Below are 15,631 nucleotides of genomic sequence, written 5' to 3'. Positions count from 1 at the left end.
ATTAATTTATAAATTCAATACAATTCAAATTAAAATCCTGGCATGGGTTTTTCTAGAACTTGAGAAACTGATCCTAAAACTTAAATGGAAGTACAAACGGCCAAGATTAGCTAGAATTATTGTGAAGAATTTTAAAAGGTGAACTCATCCTATCAAACATCAGTAGTTACTATAAAGCTATAGTCATTAAGAGTATGGAACAGGCTGAAGGATAGACAAACCAATGCAACTGAACACAAACACCTTCTTATGTCAGAAGACAGAGTGGGAAAAGGATGAACTATTAAAAATATGGTACTGGGACAAATGACTGTATGGAAAAATAATGAAACTAGATCTCTATATCATATACAGAAATGTATTATTCCAGGTGAATTAAAGAGCTAAATTAAAACAACAAGAACAAAAAATTTTATAACTTCTAAAATAAACTGTTGTAGAGTATTTATACACTTAAGGGTAAGAGTTCCTTAAGTAAGACTCCAAAAGGATTAACAGTAAAGGTAAAAGACTGATAAATTTCACAATAATATAAATTAAAACCTTTATAGACAAAAAGAAATAATAAAAAATTGGGGGAAGGAGTGGTCAACAAATTGGGAGAAGATAATAAATGCAATGCATACTATCGAGAAAAGGATAGTATTGAAAAACATTATCAGTAACTCTTACAAAGTAATTGGGAAAAACGACACAACCCGATTGGACAAAGGCACAAAGAGGAAATATGCAAAAGAAGAAAAGCAAATAGTCAATAAAGATCTGAAATGGTGCTCTATCTCATCTTCTGCACTGGCCGGAATTGCTCGCTCAGAGATGAGCAAATTAAACCAACAATGAGATACTATTTCATACTCATTAGACTAGCAAAAACAAAAAACAAAAAACAAGTCCAAATATGGTACGGACTGGAAGCAACCGGCACTTTAGCATGCTGCTTGTTGGGATGTAAATTAATATAGTGATCTGGAAGGGCATTTGGAATATTTAGTAAAGTTGAAAACGTGCCCATCTTTGCCCTCTCATTCTCCTCCTGGGTATATCCTTCAGCAGTGTTTTTAAACTGCAGGTTTCTGTTCTTTGGTGGTTCATGAGTAGTTTTTGTTTTTTAACAAAATGGAATAAAGTAAAAGATACCAGAACATATCAGTGGGTGTATCATGGCGGACATGTAAGTAATACTCCATGAGAAATTGTTATTACAGTTATATGTACACTCACTTATTCCAGACCACAATGTAAAACATATCACTATGGGAGCTGTCAAAGTTTGAAAAACAATGCATGGGTTTTCCCACAATTTGCATAAGAAAACAAAATAATTTTCATTTGCAGCTATTATTAATAGCAGAAACTTACAAACAGCCTAAGTATTATACCAATATATGTCATATTCAGATAATGAATAGAATACCAAGTAACAATTAAAATAAAAACATACTGCCACATTATCAATATGAATGAATCTCAGAAAAATATTACTGAATGAGATAAACAATGTTATAGAAAGGATTAGAAAAAAAAAAGAAAGGATTAGAGTGCTATCATTTATATAAAACTTAAAACATGGCAAACAATGCTAAGTATCGTTTATTGAAACAGACATACACAACAGTAATAAAAGAAGTACATGAGAATGATAAATTTAGAATACTGGTTAACTCAGGGGAGGAAAGAGAATAGGATTAGAAAAAGCAGCAATTCCCTTCCCTTCCCTCTCCATTCACCTTGTTTCGTTATTTCTTCTAGAGTATTCAGTGCTTTCTGAAATTATTCTGTACCTTTATTATTTGTACCTTTCTCCTCACCACTGGTCTGTAAGCTCCTTTAGGAGCAAGCTCTTGCCTGTCTTGCTTATTGTATCTACATATAGTGACATGGAGTATACAGCGATTCCTCAATAATTGCTGAATGATTAAATGGTAGATAATTTCTACCACCTGGCCCTCAGTTTCCACACCTGTCACATGAAAATGTTAGATAAAAGTCCTTTCCTAATTTTAACATCGTGACAATGCAGTGCCGTAATAGCAAAACTGTGGCTCAAAAGCATCTTCCTTCCCAGGAAAGAAGTTGACCTGCATTCATTATGTTAGGATGCCCTCTTCTGGGAAGTATAAATACTTCAAAAATATATTTCACAAACATCTCATCTGTGTTCTGCCACTGAGCCTTATTTTAAATTCACAATTCCAGAAATACACAGTGGATAATAACGGAGAATAATACGGCTGTTTTTCATTTTTCATTTGTTTTCTCCTTAAATATAGCACATTCTAAAAAAAGATGAAATATTGTGGCCATTCCTAATCACTGATTTACTGTCCAATTTTCTCCTAAATATCTTCTAAGATCAGTTTTCCTTATACAATATTAAACCCTTCCAGGCATCGTTTACATAGAGTCTTCTACATAATGTTAAATGTACAATGTAAATAGCAAAGAGAATGGCACAAACTATAGCCCAGCTTTAAGTCATTTAGTGGCCCAGAAAATCTCAAACCTTAAATTGGATTAAGATAATCCAGGATTGCTAGTGTCCTCAGGCATCTGGCAGAAGCAAACAAAAATCCTCTCTAGAGGACAATAATTTCATTCTAGACCCCAAATTATTTCTAAAAAAATTTCTAAATGCACCATCTAGCACTCATTTAAACATAACCAATACATGAAGAGAAAAAGCAATGTAAGTAAGAAACATCAACAATATACAACAGAAAAAGAGCCAGAGGCACTTCAGAGAGTAGAGTACCAAATTTATTGTAAAATCATTATGCTTACTTCACTCATGGAGATTAAAAAACTTTTTTTTTCTATTTCAAAGTTATAATAATACAAATTTGGGAGGAAAAAATATTAGAAATTCTAAAACAAAAAACTATTAACTATTACTAAAATTACTGCCTCAGTAGACAGATTTAAAAGCACTTCAGACACAGCTGATGAGAAAAATTAATAAACTAGAAGACAGTCTGAAGAAATTATATAGAGTAAAGCATAAAGAGACAAAATAATGGTAATACAGAATAGAGGGTAAGAGACATAAAGGATTTGGTGAAGACTCAATGAGGAAAACTAATATATTTAACTGGAGTCACAGAAGGGAGAGATGGAATGGAGCAGAAGCAAAACTGAAGCAAAATGTAGTGACTAAGAGGCACCTGAGTGGCTCAGCTGGTTAAACGCCTGCCTTTGGCTCAGGTCATGATCCCAGGGTCCTAGGATTGAGCCCTACGTTGGACTCCCTGCTCAGCGGGAAGTCTGCTTCACCCTCTCCCTTTGCCCCTCTTTCCAACCATGCTTTCTCTCTCTCTCAAATAAATAAAATCTTTAAAAAAAAAAAAAATCTTGTGACTAAGACGTTTCAGAATTGATGAACGACATCATCCACAGATTCAAGATGTTCAAAGAATCCTAAATAGAATAAATAAGAAGTCCAAAGCCAAATATATCACAAAAACTGAAGACAGAAAAATAAACAAAAAAACTAAAGACAGATAAAATCTTTTTTTTTTTTTTTTTTAAGATTTTTTTAATTTATCTATTCATGAGAGACACAGAGAGAGAGAGGCAGATTCCATGCAGGGAGCCGAATGCGGGACTCGATCCTGGGACTCCAAGACCACGCCCTGGGCCAAAGGCAGGCACTGAACCGCTGAGCCATCCAGGGATCCCCCAAGACAGAGAAAATCTTAAGAAGAGTTGGAGGAGGGACCTATGTGGGAGATAACCTGCAAAGGAGCACCTGTTAAAATGAAATAGCTGAATTCCAAAAGCAAGGATGGAAACCAGAGGACAGCAGAAATAGTATCTTCAATACGAGGGGAAAAAAATAAGTGTCGACCTAAAATTCTATACCTGATGAGAACATTCTTTGAGACTGAAGGTTAAATAAAAAACATTCTCCAACAAAAACTGAGACTTCCATGCTGAAGAAAATGCTAAATGTTATCTTTAGATAAAAGAAAAACTCTCAGAAGTCAAGTTGGATATAAAGGAAAAAATGAACACTATGTATGAAACAAAAATAATGTCTTGTATAGCTTAAAATATACAAAGAATTAATACACAGAATAATAGCATATAGGTCAGGAGGGGCGGTAATAAAATTCAAGGGTTTGAAGAGACTTGCACTGTCCCTAAAAAGGACAGAAGTATCAACTACAGAAGACTTCTAAATAAGTTAAGGATGCACTATAGTTTCTAGGGGTACCACTAATAATAAAAGTGTGTATAATTTTCAAACTAACAAGAAAAAAAATTTAAACTTTTCGGTCCCTCCAAAACACAAAGGAAAAGTAAACACAAAGTGGGATGAAGAGAAAATATATAGCAAGCATGATAAATTTAAACCTAAACATACCAATGGTTATGTTTAATGTAAATGGACTAAATGCTTTAGTTAAAAGTCAAAAGGTTGTTGGAATGGATGAAAACACAAAACCAAAGTCTAATCATTAATAGTATGTGATTAATTAGTATGTGTCACATTAATAGTATGTGACATCTTAAGTCTCAGTAGAATACAAGCATAAGCTGTAGATGAAAGGCTTTAAAAACTGTGAAAATGTGATATAAAGATATACATGACAATGCCTACATCCGAGGCCCTTTCAGATATGCACAATACCAAAAATTAAGCAAAAAACCGAAGAGCTTCTGTTCCAAACAACATTACCTGCAGCAGCTAGATGGGCTGTTACCTCATCAGCCGCTGTGGAGTTGAGTATGTCTGAATCATCATAAGATGTGTCCTCAGGAGAAGAAGGTGAGTCTTCATCAGCACTCAGCATACTGTGCTCAGTATAGGTGGCCACATGGACCTGCTGTACTTGTTGGGCAACTGCATGGGCTTCTATGGTAGCCATGTGTTCAGTTTGGGTCACTCCGTGTTCCTCCATGAAGATCTACTGTCAGAAGAAATGGCAAAGAACAGAATTCAATGTGTAATGTAACACAATGCTTAAACTAAGCAATATTTTCCGCAAGAGCTGAGGAAGCCTGCAATTTTACTACATACCTCACCACACCAAGTCATAGGAAATGGAAAGCACCATTCAAACATCACCTAGAAATGGTAGAACATTTTCCTTATGTAAAATCATTTTGGTAGAAATTCACTGTGCTAATTTTATATGTCAGGCCACATAAGAGTAAATACTCTTGATATTACATGTAACAATAAAAAGATATTTTAAAGATCCCAGTGACTTGCATTTGCCATTATAGAAATAAAAAAATTAGTAAGTAAAAGAAATACTTAACATTTTCTTTGTACTTCACAGACAAATGGAAGTTAAGCTTTATTTTTTCCAAAACTACAATCACTTAAATTGGTTTTTCTGCATATAAAACTGTGCTTCTTGTAAATCCTGATATGATGCAGTAACTTGTAAAGTGGTAAGATAAAAGTCTCCTCTTCTACTGCACTTATAATCTATTCCCTCATCCCCCTCAATCTACGGAAATGTGTTAACCTTACAAGAATTTTTTGAAGCATACATACATAGATATGATTTTAAATAAAAACAAGTTCATATGTGGAGCACATGGGTGGTTCAGTTGATTAAGCATCTGCCTTTGGCCCTGGTCATGATCTCAGGGTCCTGGGACTGAGTCCCACGTGTTGGACAACCTGCTCGGTGGGGAGTCTGCTTCTCTCTCTCCCTCTGTCCCTCCCCTCTGCTCATGCTCTCGCTCTCAAATAAACAAAATCTTCATTTAAAAAAAGGTTCATATTACACATACTCTTTTATAATTTGTTTTCATATTACAATCTATCTAAACATTTTGATGCGTCAAAACATACAGACCTTTCTAAACAGCTGCAGTATACTTCATTGTATGGATGTGCCATAATTACGCAACCAATCACCTACTGATACGTGCCAAGGCTGCTTCCCACATTTTGCTTTTATAAACATCAGTGTGGTGAATATTTTTGTTTATAAAATTTTGCATAGTGGTCCTTGATAAACTGAAAAGAATACCCTATGATCCAATAATTAATTATCTTCCAGCAATTATACCTAGAAGAACTGAAAGCAGGGTCTCAAAGGGCTATTTATACACCCATGTTCATAGCAGAATCATTTAAAATAGCCAGAAATGTAGAAGTATCACAACTAACCACTGATGGATAAATGGGTACATAAAATATGTAGATATATATACAAAAGAATAGTATTCAGCCTCTAAAAAGAAGGAATACAGGGGTATCTGGGTGGCTCAGTCAGTTAAGTTTCTGCCTTCAACTCAGGTCATGATCCTGGGATCAAGCCCCACATCGACTCCCTGCTCAGCTTTTGCCTCTCCCTCTGCCACTTCCCCTGCTTATGCTCTCTCTCAAATAAATAAAATCTTAAAAAAAAAAAAATAAGAAGAAGACAAGAACTTCCCTTACCGATTTTCAAATTGGGGTACCCAGGTGGCTCAGTCAGTTAAGTAACCAACTCTTGGGTTTTGGTTCAGGTTGTGATCTCAGAGTTGAGCATTGTGGCAGGCTCTGTGCTCAATGAGGAATCTGTGTGAGATTCTCTCCCTCTGCCTCTCCTCTACATGCTCATTCTCTCAAAGAGAGAGTAAAAATATATATTTTTTTATATATATAAAAAATCTACAGCTAGTATCATATTTAATGCCAAGAAGCTAAAAGCTTTCTCACTAAAATTAGGAATAAGGTAAGGATATTCCCTCTCACCACTCCTTTTCAACACTGTACTGGAAGTCCTATAGATAGTCCAGTAAGGGAAGAAAAAGAAATAAAAGGTATACTGATTGGGAAGGGAAGAAAACCCTGTGTTTATTCAAGAGGACATAATTGTCTACACAAGAAATCAAAAAAACCCCAAAAAATTGGGCAGCCTGGGTGGCTCAGCGGTTTAGCGCCGCCTTCACCCCAGGGCCTGATCCTGGAGACCCGGGATTGAATCCCACGTTGGGCTCCCAGCATGGAGCCTGCTTCTCCCTCTGCCTGTGTCTCTGCCTCTCTCTCTCTCTCTCCCCGTGTGTCTCATGAATAAATAAATAAATCTTTAAATTTTTTTAAAATTTATTTATGATAGGCACACAGTGAGAGAGAGAGGCAGAGACACAGGCAGAGGGAGAAGCAGGCTCCATGCACCGGGAGCCCGACATGGGATTCGATCCCGGGTCTCCATGATCGCGCCCTGGGCCAAAGGCAGGCGCCAAACCGCTGCGCCACCCAGGGATCCCTAAATAAATAAATCAAAAAAAAAAAAGAAAAAAGATACTCTCTATGAAGATAATGAGAAGACAAGGCACAGACTGGGAGAAAATATTTGTAAAAAGTCAGCTGATAAAGCTGTTTTCCACAATATGCAATAGAATATGAACAACCTGATTTAAAAATGGCAAACAACCTGAAAAAACACCTCACCAAAAAGTTATAGATACGGCATATAAGCATGTGAAAAGATGTTCAATCATGTCATTACCGGATTGCAAATTAAAACAAGATAATACTACACATCTATGAGAATGGCTAAAATCCAAAACACCACCACCACAAAATGCTGGTAAGGATGTGAAGCAACAGGAATTCTCATTTATTAATGGTAGGAATGCAAAACAGTACAGCCACTTTGGAAGACGTTTGGCAATTTATTACAAAACTAAACACACTCTTATCACACAACCCAGCAATTGTGCTTCTTGGTATTTACCAAAGAAGTTAAAAACTTTTATCTACTACAAAATCTTTACAGAAATATTTACAGCCTATTCATAACTGCTAAAACTTGAAGTGACCAAAGTATCCTTTAATAGGTGAATGGATAAACTATGGAACATCCAAAAAATGGAACACTATTTAGCACTACAAAGAAATGAGCTAGCGAGCTATTAAAAGACATGGATGAATCTTAAATGAATAGCTAAATAAAAGAAGCCTGAAAAGGCTACATATTTTATGACTGCAACTATATGAAGTTCTGGACTTCATCAAGATAAGAAGCTTTTTGCACAGCAAAGGATACAGTCAACAAAACTAAAAGACAATCTACAGAATGGGAGAAGATATTTGCAAATGATGTATCAGATAAAGGGCTAGTTTCCAAGATCTATAAAGAACTTGGAACTCAACTCAACACCAAAGAAACAAACAATCCAATCATGAAATGGGCAAAAGACATGAACAGCAATCTCACAGAGGAAGACATAGACATGGCCAACAAGCACATGAGAAAATGCTCTGCATCACTTGCCATCAGGGAAATACAAATCAAAACCACAATGAGATACCACATTCTCACACCAGTGAGAATGGGGGAAAATTAACAAGGCAGGAAACCGCAAATGTTGGAGAGGATGCGGAGAAAAGGGAACCCTCTTGCACTGTTGGTGGGAATGTGAACTGGTGCAGCCACTCTGGAAAACTGTGTGGAGGTTCCTCAAAGAGTTAAAAATAGACCTGTCCTACGACACAGCAATTGCATTGCTGGGGATTTACCCCAAAGATACAGATGAAATGAAACGCCGGGACACCTGCACCCCGATGTTTCTAGCAGCAATGTCCACAATAGCCAAACTGTGGAAGGAGCCTCGGTGTCCATCGAAAGATGAATGGATAAAGAAGATGTGGTCTATGTATACAATGGAATATTACTCAGCCATTAGAAATGACAAATACCCACCATTTGTTTCAACGTGGTAAATTATGGGTATTACGGGTATTATGCTGAGTGAAATAAGTCAATCGGAGAAGGACAAACATTATATGGTCTCATTTATTTGGGGAATATAAATAATAGTGAAAGGGAATAGAAGGGAAGGGAGAAGAAATGGGTAGGAAATATCAGAAAGGGAGAAAGAACATAAAGACTCCTAACTCTGGGAAACGAACTAGGGGTGGTGGAAGGGGAGGAGGGCAGGGGGCGGGGGTGAATGGGTGATGGGCACTGAGGGGGGCACTTGACGGGATGAGCACTGGGTGTTGTTCTGTATGTTGGAAAATTGAACACCAATAAAAAATAAATTTATTATTAAAAAAAAAGTTCTGGCAAAGGCAAAACTATGCAGATAGAAAAGAATTAGTGGTTGCCAGGGATTAGGGGGAACACAAATTTTGCAGGGCAGTGAACTACTGTGTATGATACTATAATAGTAGAAAATATGTCATTTAATATTTGTCCAAACCCATAGAATGTACAACACAAAGAGTCAACCATATGTGAATTATAGGATGATAATGATATGTCAATATAGACCCAACCATTGTAACAAATGTACCACTCTAATACGTCGGATGCTGATACTCAGGAAGGCCATGCCAGTGTGGGGACAGGGAGGGTATATGGGAAAATTATACCTTCCCCTCAATTTGTCAATTATACCTCAAAGAAAATTAAAAAAAAAAAAAAGGAAAAAAAGAAATTTTGACACATGGTATGGCATGGATGAACATTGAGGATACTCTGGCTAAGGGAAATAAGTCAGTCAAAAAGGACAAATACTGGGATCCCTGGGTGGCGCAGCGGTTTGGCGCCTGCCTTTGGCCCAGGGCGCGATCCTGGAGACCCGGGATCGAATCCCACATCGGGCTCTCGGTGCATGGAGCCTGCTTCTCCCTCTGCCTGTGTCTCTGCCTCTCTCTCTCTCTCTCTGTGTGACTATCATAAATAAATAAAAATTAAAAAAAAAAATTTTAAAAAAAAAAAAAACAAAAAGGACAAATACTATGTAATTCCACTTATATGAGGTCTCTAAAGTAGTCAATTTCGTAGAGACAGACAGTACAAGGTTGGCTGCAAAGAGCTGAGAGGGGAAGGGAAACAGGAATTGCCTCACAGGTATAGAGCTTCAGTTTTGCAAGATAAAAAGAGTTCTGGAGATTATACAACGATATGAATGCACTTAACACTACTTAACTGTACACTTAGAAATGATTAAGGGTTGGGGCACCTGGGTGGCTTAGTCGGTTAAGCGTCTGCCTTCAGCTCCAGTCATGATTCCAGGATCTGGGATCGAGCCTCACACTGGGCTCCTTCCTCACCCAGGAGTTTGCTTCTCCCTTTTCCTCTGTCCCTCCCCCCTGTTCATGCTCTCACACACTCTCTCTCTCTAATAAATAAATCTTAAAAAAAAGAAAAAAGAAAGAAAGAAATGGTTAAGGGGTACTTTGGTGGCTCAGTTGGTTGGGAATTTGACTTTTTTAAAAAAAATAATTTATAATTTGAGAGAGAAAGAAAAAGCATGAGTGGGGAGCAGGGGGCAGAGGCAAGGGAAAGGGAAAGGTAGAAGGACAAGCAGACTCCCCACTGAGCATGGAACAACCAGCTGAGTCACCCAGGTGCCCTGGGTGTCTAACTCTTAATTTCAGCTTAGGTCATGATCTCAGGGTCTTGGAATCCAAACCCCATCAGGCCCCACGCTCACCAGGGAGTCGGCTTCTCTCCCTCTCTACTACTCCCCCTGCTCACATGCATGTTCTCTCTCTCTCTCAAATCAACCAATCAATCAACTGGGGCGCCTGGGTGGCTCAGTCAGTTAAGTGTCTGCCTTCAGCTCAGATCATGATCCCCAGGGTCCTGGGATCAAGCCCTGCAAGGAGCTCCCTGCTCAGTGGGGTGTCTGCTTCTTCCTCCCTCTCTGCCCCCCACCACTTGTGTTCTCTTTCATGTGCTCTCTCTCAAATAAATAATATGTATATTTTTCTACTATTAAAAAAATCATCCTTGACGCCAGTGTAACTATTGTGCAAAGAATAAATGACTATCATTGAGCAGAATAATAAATCTAGCCCTTATTAACTTTTTATTTTTTATTTTTATTTTTTAAAGATTTTATTTATTCATGAGAGACACAGAGAGAAAGGCAGAGACACAGGCAGAGGGAGAAGCAGGCTCCAGGCAGGGAGCCCGACGTGGGACTCGATCCCGGGGCTCAAGGATCACGCCCTGGGCTGAAGGCAGACACTCAACCACTGAGCCACCCAGGGATCCCCCACTTATTAACTTTTTAAAAACGTTGCATATTATTTGATTTAAACAAAACAGAGTACAATACTCTGAAATAATTCAGAGACAGACAAATATCATATGATTTCACTCATATGTGGAATTTAAGAAACAAAACAAATGAATAAATGAAAAAACAAAGACAAACCAAGAAACAGATTCAACTATAGAGAACAAACAGATGGTGGTGGGGAAGTTGGGGGGGAATCCCACGAAGGGGATTATTAAGAGTCACTGAGTAATGTACAGAATTGTTGAATCACTATATTGTATATGTGAAACTAATATAACGCTATATGTTAACTATACTGAAAATAAAATTTTTAAATGTTTTGATAAATTCTTAAAGGTAAAATTTCTCAGTCAAGAGTATATTTTAAATTTTGATGCATACTGACAAGCTGAGTGTTCAACTGGTGCACTAACAATCTCTACATGTATAACTCACCCCCCCATGCCAAGTTTGGAATTCAACCAGCATGCAGCAGAATACAGCACTGCATATCTAGAGTTAACTAATAAAAAAGGGGGGGGGCAGCCATATAGATATAACCCTTATGGCTCCAAATAAAAAGCACATAATTATCTATTCATGCAAAGTTCTCTCATTTTTATTCTACTGTATTGTAAAACTCTCCTTTTCCTTCTTTGCAAACTTTAAAAATCCTTGGTTTCTCTAAGTGATTGCTTTCTTTTTTTTTCCTTCCTGGATCCCTACCCCCATCCCGCCCCCAACCACCCCAAAGACGAATGCTTTAAGCCCTATCCTGTTATGTCTTTTTTCTTCAGGTGACTGGTTCTGTGTAGATGACTATATTTTCACCTTTGGATGCTCTGGATTTCTGTTTTATATTCTTGTGCTATTTTCAATTTTTTTCCCTCTTTTAATTACCTCTTGTTACTGTCACACCACTGTACATATCGTAACTCATGCTTCTAACTCCAATTCTTAACTTTGGGACTATTCAGTTATCTCTAGGAGTATTCTGTATTTCAAAATTAAATTCACCTTAATTACAAAATAAAACAACCACATGATGCCCCAAATCCAAAAAGATTAGGAAATCACTCATCTATCATTTGACCGCCCCCCTTTTCCACACTTTCTCTTCTGCTTGAGGTTATCTCCCCAGCCCTGTATCTCTGCGTGGCATAATACCTTCAAATGGATGGTTTCTTCCATCCAAACCAAGTGATGGCTTCTTCAAATGGAGCTTTGGAAGATGTACATGGTAAGATAGTATTATTTAAAAGAGGAAAAAATAAAGAAAACACAGTAAAACATTAACATTTGGGAAATGTAAGTAATTAGAGTTCTTATACTATTTTTGCAACTTTTCTAAAAGTCTAAAATTATATGAAAATAAGTTTTTCTTTTTTTTTTTTTTTAAAGAAAGTTATCTGGTAAAGTTTCTTCCATATTATGTTTGATATGTTTCAGAATATTCAAGGGACTATATCCTACTCTCCAGATTTGTACATATCTAAAATGCAATTTTAACAGAGTATTTAAGTTGCACAATTAAACATAACATACGAGAGTAAAACAGCATGAAATTACTGTTTTCCCATCCATTTCACTGTTCTTCTAGTGTAAGAGACAAATTACTTAGGGCATTTTAAAATTCTGGATATTTCAAAATTGTTTTTAAATGATTTGGGATTAGATAGTATCTTACTGCTTTTCAAAGGGATTTGTCGGCTATGCACTTGGTGTAATGGATTTCCATTCTTTCCTGCAGAATGCGGTTTGTGGCAGACATCAATAGGGATGTCTGTTTCACAGGCTTGTCACTTGTGCCCAGGGCCTCATCTCTTTCTACTTCTCTCCCATCCCACCCTTCAGCCTCTCTAAACCACTTTTATTCAGCACTCTGTAAAAAGCAAAGGCAAAGGTATTTCAGACTTCTTTGAGCTAGAGTGGGATACTTGTAAATGATATTTCCAATGATTTCATAAAATAACACATAAAACAGTTTTTTTAGAGCCAAATATGACTGGCATCCAGATACTGCTAGAGATTATCATAACCACCCACCCACTCATTTCTAGTAAAGCATTTTCGTTTTCATCCATGAGCAGTCAGATTCTGTGGACAACAAAACTGATAGAAACTGCTAATAACTGAAAACATATTAGATAGTAACAATTTTAAAAACAGCACAGGGCAGCCCCAGTGTGCAGCAGTTAGGTGCCGCCTGCAGCCTGGGGTGTGATCCTGGGGACCTGGGATCGAGTTCCACATCGGGCTCCCTGCATGGAGCCTGCTTCTTCCTCTGCCTGTGTCTCTGCCTCTCTCTCTGTGTCTATGAATAAATAAAAATAAAATCTTTAAAAAAAATAATAAAAACAGCACAGACTATGATCATATATCCAGGATGCCTGGGACAAATTACTTAACCTCTAAGCCTCAATTTCAACATTTGTCTTTAAGCAAAAAGAAAATGATAATACCTGTGCTCAAAGGATATGAGGATTAAATGAGATCATCCAGATAGAGTGAGAAACACAATGCCTAGCACATAAAAACTCAATATTAATGATGACGATGATGCCTGAATTCCCAGGTCTTTACGGTCCTTCTTGACTCATTACCTGACTAGTCTTGCAAGGACTGGGCCTCAATTTCTTCATCTTTAAATTAGACAACCAGCTCTAAGAATATGGTTTTCTTAATTGTGTGCAAAAGGTTTTGAGCCAGGCATCCAAAAAAGTCCTTCCTTTATTATATTAACTCCAGCAACCAAGATACTGTTCTCCTAGACGTAAAATAAGGAGACTATAGAGCACCTACAACTCTAGTATAACTTCATGATAGTGCGCATAATGGAGAACCAGCAGATGGGCCCAACAGTGAGTGATTCCTCTGAACAGATGTGAGAAACAAGGTGAAAGCAACCTAAATACCGCATGCAAATGAAAAGGTATGCCTGGAGCCAGTGGTGTTCAGCAGATTAGTCAACACTCCAAGAAATTCATTCTTCAAAACAATAACATAGCAGTTCATAAGTTTAGTAAAGTCTCTTTCTTAGCCTGGTTCATCATGGGTGCAACATGCACTTTTATCTAAAGATTCTTCTTGGGTCGCCTGGGTGGCTCAGGGGTTGTTAAGTGTCTGCCTTTGGCCCAGGGCATGATCCTGGAGTCTCGGATCAAGTCCCGCATCTGGCTCCCTGCATGGAGTCTGCTTCTCCCTCTGCCTGTGCCTCTGCCTTCTCTCTGTGTCTCTCATGAATAAATAAATAAAATTAAAAAAAAAAAGATTCTTCTTTATTATATAAACTACCATGGGTTGAAGAGGGGCAGTTTGGTACAAGCAGCTCCTGCTCTAGCCATTCCAGGCCAGTAAGGGCGGCACTGGAAGGTAATGAAGAGGACAGAGAAACAGATTCGCCTGCCTCCCAGCACCCTAGTAGCTGCAGTCAATAATTCCTAGGAAGCTATTGGAATTTGGAGAACATGTCCAACAGAGTTCGATTTAATCTAATCCACACATAATGGATAAGATTAAGTGTATAGTATTTTAAAAATCAAAGTAGGAAGCGCAGGGCAGGAAATCTAATCAAAGTATAACTAAATGTAAAGGAAAACACTAGACTAATCAATAGCATTATCATATCAAAAGAAAAACTGCAAGAACTGCCTAAAGGAAAGTCTCAGAGCAAGACTGTCTACAGTCTAGGGCAAGGACAGGAAAACCAAGAGGCTCAAATTTATATTCCCAGACATGTCCAGAATCTAAATTTCATAACTAAGATAGAAATTTCACCTAACAGAATGGCCTTTCTCAAAAAAGCTTAAAGTTAAAAGGATTTGATTTTTTTTTTTAGAGTATTTTTTTTAAATATTTTATTTATTTATTCATGAGAGACGGGCGGGGGGGGGGGGGCAGTGACACAGGCAGAGGGAGAAGCAGGCTCCAAGCAGGGAGCCTGACGTGGGACTCGATCCCCGGTCTCCAGGATCACACCTTGGGCTGAAGATGGCGCTAAACCACTGAGCCACCCAGGCTGCCCAAGGATTTGATTATTAAGGGAATGCAGAGTAGTGGGTCAAAATCCCAACACAGCAGGAAGAAAAAAACTGCACAAGAAAGTCAAGGTGAAAAAAAAAAAAAAAGTCAAGGTGAAAATAGAAGCAAGGGTAAAAACATAGCTTAATTCTGAGTAATAAATGGAGCTTAAGACAAGAAGAATCCATCTGACCTTCCTAGGAATATTCTCTTTCAAATAGTCCACTGGTGAAATTAGGAGAAAAAAAAAAAGAAAAAAAAAATATATTCCCACACCACTGGGCTCTCCAAAGGAGGGGGGCGGGGAATGAAGCCAAAGTCAGGTAGGCAGTTTATTGTTTTCCATTTTCAGACTCCAACTACAGGTAAAAATACAGAAAATTAAATATAGTACAAAATAGAATGTTAAAAGTTACGAACCGCGGCAATGTAAAAGTAGATATCAGTAGATAAAGCGGAGAGAAATGAGGTGCGAGAGGGATGGGGAAATGTAGGAATGGCTAGGATCATGACATCCTATCTTCAGGCAGTCAGGGGTTCAGGAGATGCTATCAAGAGCTGATGGAAGAACTCAGTATGACAATGTAACCATCAAAAATAGAGGGGAACAAAGAAAATACTGTGAGGTAATCCTTACACAGAG

The 15,631-nt window shown here is 37.7% G+C and overlaps 1 protein-coding gene across 8 annotated transcripts in view; it reads right to left on the bottom strand.

The window, feature by feature from the left end:
• The window catches only part of NRF1 (nuclear respiratory factor 1), a 136,415-nt gene that overhangs the window by 80,255 nt on the left and 40,529 nt on the right, over nt 1-15,631 (bottom strand). For 4 of the 8 annotated variants that reach the window (XM_077857316.1, XM_077857313.1, XM_077857320.1 and 1 more), the window contains one exon: nt 4,679-4,907. In XM_077857316.1, coding sequence (XP_077713442.1) covers nt 4,679-4,901 — 223 coding nt within the window. In that variant the 5' untranslated portion in view covers nt 4,902-4,907. Of the gene's footprint in view, nt 1-4,678; nt 4,911-5,020; nt 5,069-15,631 lie in introns of those variants that run through there. The other 4 variants (XM_077857317.1, XM_077857318.1, XM_077857314.1 and 1 more) reach the window with 2 other exon arrangements.

Source organism: Canis aureus, chromosome 18 (genome assembly GCF_053574225.1).
Source record: "Canis aureus isolate CA01 chromosome 18, VMU_Caureus_v.1.0, whole genome shotgun sequence".
Taxonomy (NCBI): domain Eukaryota; kingdom Metazoa; phylum Chordata; class Mammalia; order Carnivora; family Canidae; genus Canis; species Canis aureus.
Note: the sequence above shows the minus strand (reverse complement) of the source record. Positions and strands in the feature narration are given on the sequence as shown.